This window comes from Typha angustifolia, chromosome 4 (genome assembly GCF_048772165.1).
Source record: "Typha angustifolia cultivar Huaian chromosome 4, ASM4877216v1, whole genome shotgun sequence".
NCBI lineage: Eukaryota > Viridiplantae > Streptophyta > Magnoliopsida > Poales > Typhaceae > Typha > Typha angustifolia.
Window position 1 is genome coordinate 2,135,677 of NC_133242.1, and position 16,909 is coordinate 2,152,585.

Genomic DNA, 16,909 nt, shown 5'->3' on the forward strand with positions numbered 1-16,909 from the left:
GAAACAAGCATTGATTCTATATCAAGGCTAGCCTCTTAATATAAGTAAAAGTAGTTAAGAGCAGTGATCAAACTTGGTAATCAGTCAGTTTGGAGACCTCCAATAGATTGAACTAGTACTTCTGGCATACCCTCAATGAAGTCTTCTGTCTCGCACTTAGGGTGAACCAAGCAAACGGCAAAATAGATGGACTCTCTAACAGAGCAATATTAGTTGATGAAAAGATTGTTTTCTTTGCTACAATTTTTTCGATGTCCAACTCAAATAGGGTTTGACTAAACAAGCTTAGCTGTGTCACTAGGATTACCTTGCCTCCTCTTGGTGAATATGCTAGTGTGCTGATTCATAGTCTGTTCACCCATTCAGTTGTCTTCCAGGATCAAATGAGCTCAGTTACTGTCAGAAATACCAAAAGTGTTCTAATAAGAAAAAGACCAACATAAAAGGCAGTTAACTGGCTAACAAAAACCCCTTCTCCATTAAGTTTTTTTAGTATTAGCAATTGGCCTTATCTAGAATTCATCACCTAGCTGTAGGACAAAAGCAACCCTGTGTTCAATAACGGCGATTTCTTGCCAATTCTTCACCCAAGGTTCTGAAGCCCATTTTTTATCATGATGATTAAGACCACCAATTAGTCTCTAGATTTCAAGTAGCATTAGTATTCCTAATGGAAGAGTTGTGCTTCAATAAGAGACTAATGGGACGTCAGTTTGCTATATGTTAATATTTTTGCTTGAACATCAATACAATTTATTGACAACCAACATATGAAATCTATCTAGCATAATTCATTTCTCAAGTCCTAAAAAAGAAGTTATAAACATCAGAAGAGGAACAAAATATCTAATAATGGGTGGAAGAAAAACCAAAATACATATATCAACACACGCATTAATATCTTGAATCAAATATCATGACTAGATAATCTCACATTGCAAGAGCATCAATTATAACTATCAATATTTACTCATAGAATTTGCCATAGAAGTAATCATATTACACAAATAGAACTCGAAACAGCATACAATAAACAAAATCAAAACAAACATGAGCAAAACCGATTCCTCTGCATCAAACAATTACCACCCAAAGGAAGTACAACAAAAAAGAATCCAGAATCCGATCAAGCCGAATACCTTGAGTTCATCCAGTGTTAGTCTCTCCCAAGATTGCAACTTTCCCGCTCTATATACTAATCACGCATCTTGATTATAACCATGGCGGTTCTCGACGACGGAGAGAAGACCCCGATCCGCCGCCTCCTGCTCGTCAAGATAGAGGTCATCCGTCACCCTAAACGCCGCGTGTAATCCGACGATCACGGCGGCAATGATCAAAGAGACGAGAACGTTCAAGCCGACGTGAGTAAACACGAGGACGAGGACCGTGACGAGGGAGAGTGCGGCGAGGACTAGTCGGTCGTCGAGCTCGCGGCCGAGGATTACAAGGGGCTCGTCGCGGGAGAAATAGAGAAAGAGCCAGACGACGAAGAGGGCGAGGAAGATGAGCATGGAGACCGGATGGTAGATGAGGGAGAGGAAAAGGATGACGAGGGCGACGAGGGCGTAGTTCGATCGGAAGTGGGAGAGATTACGCCGAGCTCGGGCTTGGGCCTCGCGGTAGTTGTAAGGTCGGGAGAAGGCGGAGAAGTCGGCGAGCTCCCGCCACGGGCGGAGGGTGGCGCCGAAGGCGGAGCCGCTTGCCTTGGCCCGTGAGAAGAGCGCGGCAGCGCCGCCGCCGCCGGAGGAGGAGGAGGACGTTGGAGCCGCTGCCGCCGCAGAAGAAGAGGCGGGGATGGTGCCATATCGGGACCAGGAGGCGGAGGACATTTTGGGTGAAGGGTGGTGGTAAACCCTAACCCTAGATCTGGGTGCAGCGGAGGAGGGAGGAGCGAGGAGAGAGAAAACCCTGACCTAGATCGAGTAGATCGCTTCCATGAGAAGAGGTACGGGGAAGTTAAAAAAAAAAATCGTTCCTTTTACTTCCTCTACTTCCAGGGATTTTACCGTGCTGCTGTATACAGGAAGACGCAATTTGGCAGACATTATTCTTTACCTAAACTTTTATCTAACACCCTACTATTCGCTATTGACCCCTCGGCTATCTCAGTATTTACTATTTACCCTCTACAAAACAAAAGAACAAACTTTTTAAATTATTTAAATATTATCACTAAACTCCTTTATTAATATTTTATTAAAATAAATAAAGATTCTCCTGTCTCCCTTCCATATTATTTTTCAATTTCTCTTTTTTAGTAACCTACGTGACAACTCTGTTATTCTTTCAAAATTCACATTCTAACTGTGAGAGGGAAAAGGAAAAGTAAAAAGTATTTTCTGAAACGTCGGGTTGGCAGCCGCAAAATTCTATTATGCTCAGTTTAGGGTGCGATATGCAAAATTTTCCTGTTACCGGCAAAATAGCTCGTTTCCTCCGCTCATGGTATTTCTATGCCCATGATTAGGTTGTCGACGTGTTGTGCAGTTGTGCTTGGTGGGCTCAAGAATTATCGAAAGAAGAAAGCAAATCCCCCCTTCGTAGCCAATAAAAGGGCGACACATGCCTTGAGCCCCTCGATGTAGCAAACTCCTGCATCCCGTGCTACACACACTACTCCCCCGTCTCTCCTCCCACCCTCGCTCCGAGCGAAGGCTGCGCCAGTCAAACACTCGAGACCGAAACGTTTTCCTCCGAAAAGCCTCCATCCCCGCCGCCACGTGTCGATTCATCCCCCATCACGGCCGTAGCGGCTCCCTCGAGATACGGGCCTCGCGTTTTGACCAATAATAAAAATAATGAAAGCCATCTTGACCGTCCGTCACTCAGACGGCTGAGATCGTCCGAGGAGTAGTACCATTTTATTTGTAATGCGCCCCTCCTCTAAATCCAGAATCTCCTACTTGAGTCCCTGGACTCCTCCCTGGTTTTTTTCTCTCTCCAGTGGGTGGACTATTATACAAACAAAAAGACGAATTCGTTCTCCTGCGTCAAGTCTTCCTTCCGTTTCTACACCTTCCAGTCCCACTTGACTCCATCGGAAGACCACCATCGCTACTCTCGAGTCTCCACCCATATCCAATACCACCTCTCCTATTTCTTCTCTTAATCTATTTAACAAGTGTGTTTGTGCTGATATGTTTAAGCCCACTAGTTGGTTGTTGCTTCTTTGACGGGATTTCGTGCAAGCAAACCGAAACAGAATCCATTGCTTTGTTCCTAGGTAAACTTGATCGCCAAGCTCTGATTTTGGTTGCTTCCTTTGCCATTTCACTTGATTTCGCAAATGGGTTTTTTCGTTTGAGATTGGGGTTGGTTCGGTGCTTTGCTTCTTGGATTCTGGAGTTACTTGGATTTCCTTGTGTACTGTTGTTTCTTCTTGGAAATGCTAACCATATGTGTCAGTTTTATTATTACTAAATAACTAGTGGAAAGACCATCAAAATCCCATCTTGGTCTGCCTTCTGTTTTGCTTTCTTTAATTCCTCCAATGGTCCTTTTGCGATTCTTCTGAGGAAGTGAGGTTTTGATATTTTTCCAGATGAACCTGTAGCTGAAAGTTGTGGCAGGTTTCGGGTCTTCTGGAGTTTTGTTTTGAAATGGAGGTGGAAGAAGCAAATAAAGCAGCTGTGGAGAGCTGCCATAGAGTTCTGAGCCTCCTCTCCCAGTCTCAAGACCAACTTCATATTGTGACAGATATAGAGGAGGCTGTTTCAAGGTTCAAGAAGGTTGGTTCTTTGCTCAGCAAAGGTGTAGGTCATGCAAGGGTGAGAATTTTAACCAAAAGCCCATCCCCTTTCCGCCACAAGAGCTTCTTAGACAACCCATTATTATCTAATCAAGACCCTTCTTCAAGTTCTCTTCAACTCCTTCCTGTCAATCTTTTAGATAGCCAAGGACCACTTCAGGATTCTAGTGCCAAAAGCACTACACAGTTCAACCAAAAGGCATCATTACTCGAGAACCCGACTTTTCAAATTGATTCTTCTTCTAGGGGCCATCTTCAACTAACCCCACAGGCTGCATCCACCCACTTCAAGTTTCTTCAGCAGCAGCAGAGCAACCAAAGGTTTCAGTTTCAGCAGCATATGAAGCTCCAAGCTGACATGTTTAGGAGGACCAACTCTGGGATTAACCTCAAGTTTAGCAAAACAAGCTGCACGCAGGACATGTCGTCGACCAGGTCATTCTTGTCTGCCCTGAGTATGGATGGGAGTGTGGGAAAATTAGATGGTAAGTCATTCCATTTAATCCACGGGTCGGCGTCATCTGATCCGGTGAATGCGCGGCAACCTCCCAAGAGGAGGTGTACTGGCAGAGGGGAGGATGGGAATGGCAAATGTGCCGCCAGTGGCAGATGCCATTGCACAAAGAGGAGGTCAGATTACTGAAACTCCATTTATTTGCTGTTGGATTTGCAGTGGTTGGCCCTGAAGCTAACCAACTGTTGTCTTGCTTTCTGTAGAAAACTGAGGGTGAAAAGATCCATTAAGGTGCCTGCTATCAGCAATAAACTTGCTGATATACCTCCTGATGAATACTCATGGAGGAAGTATGGGCAGAAGCCGATTAAAGGTTCTCCTCATCCTAGGTATGGTATACCTGCAGCAACATTTCACCTACAAATAGATTGCTGAAAATTACATTAATAGGTTGAAGCTTGAGATCTCCTTTATTTGGAACGCACTCTTGATTCCCAGAAACTAGTAATTGCTTGATGTAAACAGCTGTAAACTTTGGGATGTTAACTTGTTAGGCTTTCTTGGTAGTATATCTTGGTTGTCTACAGAAGCTAATTAGGTGTCTGAATCTTTCTGTTTCCAGAACTTTTATCCTTTTTAGCCTTTTCTTCTCTTCCATTATCTTTGTACATGAGAATAACTGACTATGTTTACTGTTAAATTGACGCAGGGGATACTACAAATGCAGCAGCATGAGGGGCTGCCCTGCAAGGAAGCATGTTGAGAGGTGCTTAGAGGACCCCTCAATGCTCATCCTTACTTACGAAGGCGAGCACAACCATGCCAAGTTGATAAACCAGTCTGCACACACATAGAAGCCTCTCAGCTACCCATGGAAATGCAAATGCTGCTCCTTTTGTATGCTAAGCCTTTTTTAGAGGATGTTTCCGCGGCACCAGTTAATGTACGCGGCATGGTGGAGTAGAGACTCTGGAGCACTTTCTGTTTGCCGTCGTTCTCCTGAGCCCTTAAAAGGCCTTTGGCATTTTATGGGCAATCACACAAGTTCCTTTTACTTTAGAGCCACATTACTATGCTAACGTAGCAATTGATCCATAAACTTGCTCTGCCGTTCATCCTTGAAGTTAGCACTGGCACAGTTCTCATTCAACTAGATTTCAATTTGTTCCATTCAGGTTCCATACTGATGATGAACAAATGTTCAACAGCAGTTGCAGTAAAGATACTTCGCAAACTTTTGAAGAGACATGCACATTGTATAATATTAGAAAGGAATGGAATTATTTAATTTGCCCAAATTCTGACTTCCTACAACACTGCAATTTTCCAGTATTTGCCTCGAACTCCACTATTACCAGCCATTTTGGCATTTTAAGCTCTGATGACCTTAAGATGGGGCCATGCTAGTACTTTATCACTTGTCAGCAATTCTGCCTCTAGATAATGAGTAAATGAGATGAAGATGCTTCAGAATCCATGAAACTCCTAAGAAGCCTCCATTTAGTGGAGTTGTGTCTCCATGAACTCGTGAAGTACTTAGTAGACTGTCTTGGTGCAGGTTTTGTTCCGTTTAGTGTGGCATTTCCTGGCTGTACTGAGTGAAGATTATCAACACCAAACAGTGGCAAAGCAATGTGGATTCATTTGAAAAGGGCCAGTAGTACCTTTCCTCTCTCAAGGATTGGATGCTTCCTTTCGGCTCTCTCTTTGCCCCCATTGAAAAAAATTCCTGCTTCTCTTCACTCTTACGGAAAGAGAATAACACCTAGTTATAGGAGCATTTGACTCATGGCATGAGATCTCAATTGTGATGAAATGGCAGTGAGAGGTTGTTGCAATTTGATATTCTAAACCATTTTACATGAGAGAAACATGGAAGAGAACCACAGTGACTATACTTTTCTATCCACTGCCATTGACTTGAAGCTATCAAAAGAACCAAGCTAGCCTCGATCTAATCCCCCATATCTTATTAGATCCCGAGAAGATTGTCCATGTGAATGGTTACAGGGGACGAAGCCAATGTATTACTTTTTTGACTCACCTATGTTAACATTCCAGGAATCTAGCTAATTACAAACAGCTAAGAAGCCAATATATAACTCTAGATTGCATTTTGCCTTCAAATACAGGGAAGCTAATCTTATATAATAATGTGCTATTCCTTCCATATCTCCATGGATTGCGCCTGTGATTGTTACCATTGAGCAATAGCAAATAAAAATCCAGTATAACATAAAAAATTTGAGGAAAATTTTAGTTTAAGATGTGCAGAAAGTATATCTAATTAGTTTAATTAGCTCTTAAGCAATCTTTCTTTAAGCTATCCGCATTAATAGATTTTAGATAATTAAGGAATATAATAGTGTGTAAACAAGTTAGCTGAGAGGTAGGCTTGATTTATATTAGCTGGGTACTAATTTTTATTTCTATTTCTATTTTTTATTTTATGGATATGAGAGATCGAATGGTCCACTCCTAGCTATTAATTGCTTAAAAAATAGTAGGTCTTAATGACTAATGGTTAAACTCCCCTTGACACTTTAACACGACATAAGAATATATGCTTAACTTATATGGCAAATTGCAACAGGAAACTTAGGCTTATCACATAATGTTAATATAAAATGATCAGTAGTTCCCACGAACGTTATAACAGCCAAAGACTACTAATCTACTATTGTGCTTCTAGAATATTAATGAATTATAGCAATAGCGAATACTATGAAATTAGAATAACATGAGAAATAATAGAATTTATTTCCTAGGGATAACAGTATTATATCTTGATCTAATTGCAAATTGTAGTCGTGGCCTTAAGAATTGCCTAAACATTACATCTTAGATGTATCTAGATTTTCTTTATAGAAAAAAAGGAAATTTAACATAATTACCAATATTTTTTTTTTAAATATCATAATTACTATTATCTATTTTAAAATATTATAATTACTACTATAATCATTGTACTCCTTGTAAAAAATAGGGATTTTTGTAAGTCACACTACCCTATATTTTACTTATTTTGTAATTCACACTCCGTCTTTAAAAATTTTGTAACTCAGCCTCACGTTTTTTTTTCATATATAATTCTTATTTAACATCCTAGGTTAATTTAGACCATATTAAAAAAATTATATTATAATATATAAATATTTAAATTACTCTTGTCTTCGTTCTCTTTTTCTTTTTTCAAAGAAGAAAAGAAAAAGAAAAATAACACAAGAAGAGAAAAGGGAAAGGATAAGAAAAGATGATGTCGACGGCATTGGTAAAGGAGGTACATGGAAAGATGATGGAGGGATATAGAAAATGAGATGGAAAGATGAAAATATTTTAGTAACTTGATCAACCTTAGTTAATCAAAATAATATCAAGGTCTTAAATGAAAATTATAGGAGAAAATATAAGATCGGGTTACAAAATCATCAAAAACAATATTAGAATAAAATAGGTACAATATAACGTGTAATTTATAATTTTTATTAAAAATATTATTCCTTAAATACTATTCAATATTTTACCCAATATCATAATACAAATATCTTTCTTTTATGCTCTAATCTTCAAAAGATATATTTTAATTATTTAAATGTGTTCACTAATTTTAAGATCAGTGGCAATCATAATATTTTAAGAATATGATGACAATTATAATATTTTGAAAGATTTCATTAGCAATTATGCTAAAAACCCCAAAAACTAAAATTAAGAAAGATATGCTAACTATTCATTGATAGTCATTAAGCTGTTCTATCATTTCAGTGATAGATCCACATTTGATACTATGCTTACAAAGCCCAAGTCTTGTTGGCCAAATAATGATTAGGCTCAGAGCAAACAAATTTCAATAGTTCCTTGGCTTTCACATGCATGACAGGCGATATGAAACATACAGTCCGCAGAAGATTGAGATAGTTGATAGTTCCTAATATCAAATAACTTAATAGCCTTAATGCAATGGGAATCAGATGACTCGTATAACCATTCTCCATAGTATATATGCTATAAAGCAGGACAAGCTTGCCAAAGAGCATTTCTGGCAACAAAAGATCCAACATTTTTAGCAAATGCAAGTAACAAAGCAACCATACTGATAAATAAATTAACCAAAATGTTGAATAATGCCATCAATTACCACATTGACATGATGACATCGCAGTTTCTACAAAAATCTTAATAAATTAAAGGAGTTGTACCCCATCAAACTTGGCCAAATCCGAAATTTTAAAATTTCACAAAGAACTCTACCAGAAGAAGACTGAAAAGGGGGAGTCTGAAAAGTAGATAAAGGCATAAAAACATAACAATGATAGGTTCCTCATTTGAGCGGAATGAACCTCGACGAATGGGTGGCACCAATACCAGGCCGACCGTGCTTGACTGGCTTGTACGAGATGGAGAACTCTGCAAGGTAATGGCCAATCATTTCAGGTTTAATCTCAACTTGGTTGAAGGTCTTCCCATTGTAGACCCCAATAATGCTCCCAATCATCTCAGGCACAATGATCATGTTGCGAAGGTGAGTCCTTACGGGTTCGGGCTTCTCACCGGGTGGGGCATCCTTTTTCTGCATGTAATAATTTCAAAAGGATAATTATTTCTAAAGGAAATTACTTGAACTGAAATCCATTACACATCTCAACATTATGACAAGCTAACAAATATACATAGCTGTTCAGCAACATTCCATAATGTCATTAAGAATACCTTTACAGCTCAGTAATTGTTGCTAGCATAGTTATGTTATAAGTAAATGCAGATCTTCTATCACAAAGATTTGATGAAAAGAACATCTAGTCAAAGCAGCCTTTAAGCGCTAACAAGGCAGTGATACAGCTAGAAAAGAACATCTAGTCAAAGCAATCTGACAAGCACCACAAAAGGGCACATTGGTGGGTATATTTATAGAACCTAGAACTCAGCAAAATGGAATCAATAAAAGACTAATTTCCTGGAAAAAAAGTATGCAATTTTACTCATAATTTAGTAAAAGATATACTTCCTTTAGATAGGTGATAAAACACATGTTTTAATGAATGGATGAAATATTTAAATTGAACAATATAGATCAAATCTTCATTTATCCTCGTACCTGTAAATATGGCATCTCACAACAATTCAAATTCGATAAAATACAAGAACATGGACCTTACCCTGGGATCAGAGTGCTTTAAGGAGTATATAAGAAGGTTATGAAGCAGAATAAAGAAAATATATAGAAAAATAACAAAAATATAGAGAAAAAGGTTTGAAACTTAAATCAAGTTTTTACTCTCGTGGCAGCTTTCCAATCCTCTTTAGCACTCAATATCCATTAACTAATGCTAAATAAATCTTCAAGTAATAACAAATATACCTCTTAAAACACTTTCGGTGATAACAAGTGAAAGTAACGAATATACCTCTTGTAACACATTCAGTGACAAAACAAACCAAATTTTACTAAATCTAACCATAAATAGAGCATCAAACTCCAGTAGATACACATCAAACAACCTCTCTGGATGAATTACTAAGAATACCGATTAGGTTTGGCATATCATCAAACGGCACTGACATACAGTAGCTTTGTCTTTGTAAAATTTTCTAAAAGATGTTAAAAGCAAAGCAGCAATAGACTACCAGCCCAACTTATGTGCCTACTGCCACTGCAGAACTTCCTTATGATCTAAAGTAAAAGAGCGTCGATGGGTCTTCCAAAGATCCCATTTTGGAGCTCAACTTAATAATTACTACTCAATTTTGTCAACAGATTCGCAACTAAAGTAGCAAATAAACATATTTTCAAAGAGGAAAATCGCAGAACTCACCGCCTTGCGCAATTTCTTGATCAAAGCCATCGGCTTCCTCTTCAGACCTCTCTGAAACCTTAGAAAATACATTCACCAAAACAAAACAGTAACAAATCTAATCAGCTCTCACGATTACATGATTCGACAAGCTCGTACACCAACAAAGGAATCATTACCTTCTTCGAGCCCTAGCGGGGAACAGCTTGACGAGCTCGTCGGTTGACATGTCGAGAAGCGCGTCGAGGTCGACCCCGCGGTAGCTAAACTTCCTAAACGTCCTCTTCTTCGGCTGCCCTGCGGCAACATCCACCTCCGTATCCGCCTGAGAAGCAGAAGAAGAAAATGTGTGAGATCGATCAAATTTGAACTCTTTAGCTAAAAGATTTGGTGTAGTCGTGGAGGAAGGAGAGCTCACCATGGCTGGGAGATAGGGAGTTGCTACTTGAGTGCGAGGGTGAAGACGGCGGGCTAGGGTTTATGTGGCTTGTCGGGTTTATATAGGAATATTAAGAGCGTTTTCGCATAAAAGCCCTCATATTAGTCATAATAAGCAAACTGAACGTTTTATCTATAAATTGATACTATTTGTTAACAAAAAAAACTTTTATAAGGTTTTAGTGAAAATAAAATATATTTTTTATTCTAAATACAAACATTTCTAAAGTGAAACGAACACAAAGCCCCTTTTGTTTGCAAATGCCCCCTCAAAATAATAATAACTTGAATGAAGAATGAAAATAAGCTGAACCGAGCTTAAACAACCTGAGCCTAGCTTAGGCTCAAAATGGCTCAAAGCCTAACTTGAGCTCGAGTGGAGTGAGGTAAGACATGGTTGAGCTCGGTTCAAGCTTAACTTGGCTTAATTTATCGATGATGAACTGAGAAGCCGGTGAGTCAATCTCGAATAACTAATGAGCCGTAGTGCTTTTCTCTAATTCTGTTGTTTGAATCAAAAAATTATGTCAATAATGAATTGGTTAATTATCATATCAATTAGGGGTGTAATAGAACTGAGTCATATTCAAGTTTGGTTGAAATTAATTTTAGTCGAGCTTGATTAAGTTTGGATTGTAATTAATTTTGAGTCTGATCTTATATAAAGATTGAATTGATTAGATTTTATTTTGAACTTGTGATATACAGTTTAGACTTAATTTTACCTCGAATCAAGCTTGAATTATATTTTGGATTGTCTATGCCTAATATAATTAAATTAAATATGTAACCAAATATATATATATATAATCTATACTAAATATTAATAAAATTAAATCGAACATTGTCAACCAAGCTTGATTAGGCAGCCTGTGTTTAAGCTCAACTTGAAATGAATTTCAAGCCTAATCTAATTGATCAAGTGCAACTCATGTCAAATACAACCAGAGCTTATTCAAGCCTCATCGAATAGAGAATCAGCATGATTATTTTACCAGCCCTAGTCAAAGTGATCAAAACAAATTATAATTTTTTCTCAAAATTATATTTAATATTTAGATGGTACTATATGGGTGTTATTTAAGTTTCTCGTAACATATTTCTTAAAAGAGTTGATCTAATTATTTAACTTATATATTAAAAGTATTTACCATAAAAAATAAAATAAAATGTTTGTCTATGGACCTTTCTACACAGCTAATCTATTTTTCGTGTCACATGAACCCTGTCAATCAAACAAAGCCTCTCATATGCCCTTTTTCATTATTGGAAATTTTAAGCAATCTAAGAAAGATTTTAGGAGTCTATCTCTAATGAACTCTACTAATTAATTAAATGGCATCCTATTTAAATCCACCTTCTCTTCTTCTTATAGGACTGGCTCATTTGCCTCGTTGTAACAGATATCATCATCACCTAGTTGTCTCAAAACACAAGGATACCCACCAAGAAACAAAGTTCTTTTTAAACCTCAATTGTATTATATCACAATATATATTATTACTTTGTTACATAAAAATTTTGAGTCAATTAGTTATCTAATATCGTGATATTTCATTATTTGCTCCAATTAGCTAAGTTCGAACTTAAGGAAAAATGGGTGAATAATGGGAGGAATGATATTTTAGGTTCAAGCCTAACCTTCTCGGCCTGTAGCTGGTGTATGACTATAATAAACCATTTCAAGAATATATACCGCATACCATAATCGATACTGGCATTTATCCTATCACAATCAACCAAGGTTGGCAAAGCAAACATTTGCTTGGCCATGGGTGACCACATCTTGTATACATTACTGCAAGTAGTGCACTTGGATGGTTTGTCATGGCATTCTGCCAAAACCTAGTGAATCTCTAGCCCATAACATTAGTCAAGTGGCTTAAAGTGTTCAAAAAATCAACATTTGCCCATCGCGCATCGACTGAAGTTGTCTGCCTATCAGATTGTAGTTCTTTGTATCATCATTTTGTATATAATCACAATTGTAAATCGACAATTTGAGCAATTTATTGTTAGATTACTCGATAAGTAAGACATTTTTTGGTAAACTAACAGTAAACAAAAATGTAAAGAGTGAATAGGATTAGAGAAATTCACACCAAGATTATGGATGTAGTTGAACTACAATCTACACTAATTTTTACCAGATAGAGATGTACATTTCTTATAAATATTTCAAATTGCAAGTCTTTCGATCTAACTATAACGATAGCATGTTCAAACAGAGGGATTTTCGCAAGGTTAGAAAGCAAGATCCTGAAAATTTCATATAAAGGGATATGCGAGTTTATGGTACATTTAGTATTATGGATATAAAAACAGATTTATCATGCATTTTATTTGGTATGGCCATGGTAATATCTTGTTCCACAATAGGTAAATGGAAATGCTCATGCCCATAACTTTATTTAACTAATAAATCTTGAGAAGAAATCAACGTTTTCTTCGGTGTAGCAATGTGGTTGATTGGTCTTAAGTTGTGCACACATATTGCTTGAAGAATTTCAATATGGTTAAATATTTAATACATTTGATTCTTTCTTATTAAGAAAAGAAAGGGTGTAATATAATTGAAAGTGTTTGAATGAATCCATGATCAGGATATATTTTATTTTCATCCTTAGTGATGATGGTGATGGTGATAAGGATAACTCCAAGCACTTCTGTAGTATTTTTTTTTTTCCTTCTTGGCTCTGTTGAGAAACAGTCTACTCGCTAACTTTAATTAACAGCAAAAGCTTCCTCTTCTGCATATATTAGAATTCCATGAGTTAGTTTATGAACAAGCACTAATAGATGGCCTGGTATAAGATAACAGGAACATCAATTTCATTGCTCATATGGTTTTGAATAAGTATTAGGAGAATATGTGCATCAATTTCACTAATGAAGTTGTTTTATTGATCTTATATCGCCCCGCAACGATGAGCAGCCTCATTCAATATATACTTTGATGATCTGAATAAGTTGATCCCTTTCTGACTGTGTACTACTGACAATCTTTGTTAACATCAAACGAGTGACATGCCGAAGACCCTTTGTTCAACAAATCAAAAATATGAAAAGGACATAGAATCAGTAATATGAATAAATTACCTCTTGAAAAAAAAAAGAATTGGGACTAATTTGAAAACTATAAAGGATGAGAGAATAATCTTCTATGCCACGCTATATTGGATGTCAAATGGATACATCCTACAAATCTTTCAGGATAAAGCACTTTGGAAAGATCCTTTTGTGACTTACTATATATATATATATGATACCTGTAGCTTTACTCAATCTTGCTTGTGTTAAGGCATTAAGGATCAGCTAATAAACAAACAAACAAAATTTTTAATTGGTACTCTTTTGAGTATCGACTTACCTATCAGAATAATATAAAGCTTGTTTTTATCTAGTTTGTCATTCATCCTCTCAGTTGTTCCATTGCTATACTATATATTGGATGATTGAGCTCACTCCATTCAATAATCTATCGAACACATTCTCTAATTTATGGCACTATGGATTCCAATTAGTTGAACCAACACTGAATGGCACAAGCAATCAGAACTAGATGAAGTTTTCAACTAGCAATTTCTGCAATACAAAGAATTTGGAAATCAAAACAGCAAAAGCAATGAGTACAGTAACAGGCTACTTCAGATTAACCAAGCAAATAGTAAGGATCATCTTCTCTTTATCCCTCCTTGAATTAGTACAGAAAGTTTACAATCTATTATAGAACCATTACATCCTTCTAAGATACTTCTGAAATCAATATGACCTTCAAATCTGCTATGATGATGAGAATGCTGAATTTTTGTTCTTAGTGCTGCGAACTTATTTCGGCATCCAATGAGATATCAGTGATGTCTAAAAATTTTAACCTTTCTTGTAATAGTATTCCTATCATCAATAGAAGAATGATCTAAATGAAATAGAATTGCTATTTGGGCATTGCTTAAATTTCGAAAAACTTTAAGCCTTTAGTATATGTCACCTTTAAGCTGCTGAAATAGTAAGAGTATATCATATGGATTCCAACACTTGTACAAGATAGGTCTTTAGCTAGTAGGATTTTGGTCAGCCGATTAACACTTCATAACCTAATGTTGTGCTATATGATTCTATTATCTTTCTGTCAATTTTTGCAATTTATAGCTGTTAAATAGAAGGATATTTTACAATAAGATCCTGAATCTCAAATAGAACTGATGAGTTAGCATACATCACATACACCTTTAAATACATTCTAAAACAGGTTCATCCATACTAAGTAAATAACGTCGTAATTATCATGTGCGTTATTAATTATTCTGTTCCACATTATATCCTTCTATGATTAATAACATAGGTTGCGAAAATTACCGACTTATACGACAAAATATTAGATACAACAAAATGCAAACATAACCATATTTATAGGTTCATTAAACTTACCTAGCAAGTGTGTCAGTTGTATCGTGTTTACGCATGCCCTAGCTAGCCTATTCCTTGTCGGATTTTTGCGATTCGAAGTTTGTTAGATCCATCTATTGGATCACTATCATTTACAATATCAAAACTTCATTAAAGAGCTCATCATTTTGTTTGAGAGCTCAGAAACTCTCACAAACTCACACAAAATCCTTCTCCTGAGTAGTGAAGCTTGAAAAATTAATTACTCCTGGTATGCTCAACCAAATTGAGAAAATATACATTCAAATGAAAGCTATGCTCCATGGCTACAAAATGGTGAAAAAATTATATTAATCCATGTAATATGGCTCGAGTTATTCTTATCCAAAGTCAGGAGAGAAGCACACCTAGCTCCATATCAAGACACCCCTTTCCTACCCCTCTTTCATCCTCACTTCACAAAATGAGGCATTCCTGGCCGTCGATAACGGATAATCTGAAGGCCCACGTTTGGCGCCACGAGGGGTAGCGATCCGAGTGAGATGTGATTGGACCAATCAGCGCGCGTCTCCTCCCTTCCTTCCTTTCTTCCGGTCCATATTTAAACGCCCCCACACCCTTCCGACCTCTCTCACACCTCTCTCTCTCTCTACAACCGCTCCCATTTCTTCTCGAGCTCTCGAGACCCTAGACCCTAGACCTAGCCCTTCGAGCACCACCCAATGGCGACAGAAGAGACCACAGCGGCCGCGGCGGAGGAGCCCGTCGCCGACCAAGCTCCGGCTGATCCACCGGCCGAGGACGCCGCCGCGAAGCCGGTGAAGTCTAAGAAGGCGAAGGCCCCTAAGGAACCCAAGGCGAAGAAGCCGGCGGCTCCGAGGAAGCCTCGCGCTGCCCCAACTCATCCACCCTACGCCGATGTGAGTCGTCTCTACTGATACCTTCTTCTCATTCGGTTTCGGAGATCGGATCTGATCTCTAGGGTTTCGTGTTGGTTTGGATTAAAAACAGATGATTAAGGAGGCGATCGCGACCTTGAAGGAGAGGAGTGGCTCGAGCCAGTACGCGATCGGGAAGTTTATCGAGGACAAGCACAAAGACCATCTCCCTTCCAACTTCAAGAAGATTCTTCTCGGCCAGCTCAAGAAGCTCACAGCCTCCGATAAGCTCACCAAGGTTAAGAATTCCTACAAGCTCGCCGCCGCCGGTGCTGCCGCCGCCGCTCCAGCTAAGCCGAAGCCGAAGCCGGCCGTTGCTAAGAAGCCAGCTGCTTCCCCGGCGAAGCCCAAACCAAAGGCCAAAGCTACCGCCGCGGCCAAGCTGAAACCCAAGGCAGCAGTTGCTAAGCCGAAACCAAAGCCCGCAGCAGCGAAGCCCAAGCCCAAGCCCAAGGCAAAGCCGGCCGCGGCTAAGCCCAAGCCGGCTGCAAAGCCTAAATCTGCCCCGAAACCGAAGGCCGCTGCGGCTAAGGCAAAGCCGGCCCCGAAGCCGAAGGCCGCAGCTGCGGCGAAATCTAAAGGGCGACCGGCTAAGGTTGCGAAGACCTCCGCGAAGGACACACCCTCGAAGAACTCCGCGGCGGCTCCTACCAAGGCAGCCGCGGCGCCGAAGAAGCCGGTGGCTACGGCTGCCAAGAAGGGAAAGGCGGCCGCGAAGCCGGCGGCGAAGAAGGCCCCGTCGAGGAAGGTCCCAGCGAGGAAGGCGAAGAAGTAGAGATCTAGGCCTTATTTTTTTTTCTTTTAATTTTGTATTTTCTCTTTGTTCTTTTAGTTTTTTTTTTTTTTGGTTTAATTTTCTATTATTATCTATCAGGTGTACTCAGTTGTAAATTTGATATCGGGGGTGGGGGTATGCAAGGTATTTGCATACCTTTGGGTAGAAGAGAAATTTTTATACCCGTCTAAAATGTTTAATTAGCGAAATTTTAGTTGTAATTGAGGGTTTGTTGTCATGGGCCCACCTCTTGGAATATCTTATTAAGTTCTATGTATCTGGGGTAGAATATTTTATTACCTGTCCCTGTTGGTTTCGGTGACTTGGGGTTTCTCTTATCTTTTATAACTGGGTGAGAAATGAGAGGATCGACGA

General features: G+C 38.6%; 4 protein-coding genes across 6 annotated transcripts; 2 read left to right on the forward strand and 2 right to left on the reverse strand.

The window, feature by feature from the left end:
- Window positions 1-252: 252 nt before the first annotated feature.
- On the reverse strand, window positions 253-2,026 carry LOC140758578 (PRA1 family protein E-like). 2 transcript variants are annotated; one of them, XR_012104136.1, is made up of 2 exons: window positions 1,140-2,026; window positions 253-396 (listed from the first exon to the last, which is right to left on the reverse strand). XR_012104136.1 is itself a non-coding variant. In XM_073094778.1 (1 exon), exon 1 carries the CDS (start codon window positions 1,830-1,832, stop codon window positions 1,200-1,202), a length of 633 nt encoding a protein of 210 aa, XP_072950879.1. In that variant the 5' UTR covers window positions 1,833-2,026; the 3' UTR covers window positions 922-1,199. The 2 variants fall into 2 exon arrangements, 1 of the variants encoding a protein (XP_072950879.1); XM_073094778.1 differs by lacking the exon at window positions 253-396 and having other exon boundaries at window positions 922-2,026.
- An 869-nt stretch (window positions 2,027-2,895) lies between these two features.
- On the forward strand, window positions 2,896-5,887 carry LOC140759247 (protein WRKY1-like). 2 transcript variants are annotated; one of them, XM_073095755.1, is made up of 4 exons: window positions 2,896-3,226; window positions 3,573-4,381; window positions 4,469-4,594; window positions 4,915-5,887. In XM_073095755.1, exons 2-4 carry the CDS (start codon window positions 3,603-3,605, stop codon window positions 5,057-5,059), a joined length of 1,050 nt encoding a protein of 349 aa, XP_072951856.1. In that variant the 5' UTR covers window positions 2,896-3,226; window positions 3,573-3,602; the 3' UTR covers window positions 5,060-5,887. The 2 variants fall into 2 exon arrangements, with proteins under 2 accessions (XP_072951856.1, XP_072951855.1); XM_073095754.1 differs by having other exon boundaries at window positions 3,545-4,381; window positions 4,915-5,886.
- A 2,395-nt stretch (window positions 5,888-8,282) lies between these two features.
- LOC140759750 (small ribosomal subunit protein uS19) lies at window positions 8,283-10,490 on the reverse strand. The gene is made up of 4 exons (XM_073096394.1): window positions 10,416-10,490; window positions 10,177-10,322; window positions 10,019-10,076; window positions 8,283-8,775 (listed from the first exon to the last, which is right to left on the reverse strand). The coding sequence occupies exons 1-4, from the start codon at window positions 10,416-10,418 to the stop codon at window positions 8,527-8,529; spliced, it is 456 nt and encodes a 151-aa protein (XP_072952495.1). The 5' UTR covers window positions 10,419-10,490; the 3' UTR covers window positions 8,283-8,526.
- Window positions 10,491-15,455: 4,965 nt separating this feature from the next.
- Window positions 15,456-16,772, forward strand: LOC140759637 (uncharacterized). Its single transcript, XM_073096246.1, has 2 exons — window positions 15,456-15,741; window positions 15,833-16,772. The coding sequence occupies exons 1-2, from the start codon at window positions 15,544-15,546 to the stop codon at window positions 16,532-16,534; spliced, it is 900 nt and encodes a 299-aa protein (XP_072952347.1). The 5' UTR covers window positions 15,456-15,543; the 3' UTR covers window positions 16,535-16,772.
- The last annotated feature ends 137 nt before the right edge of the window (window positions 16,773-16,909 follow it).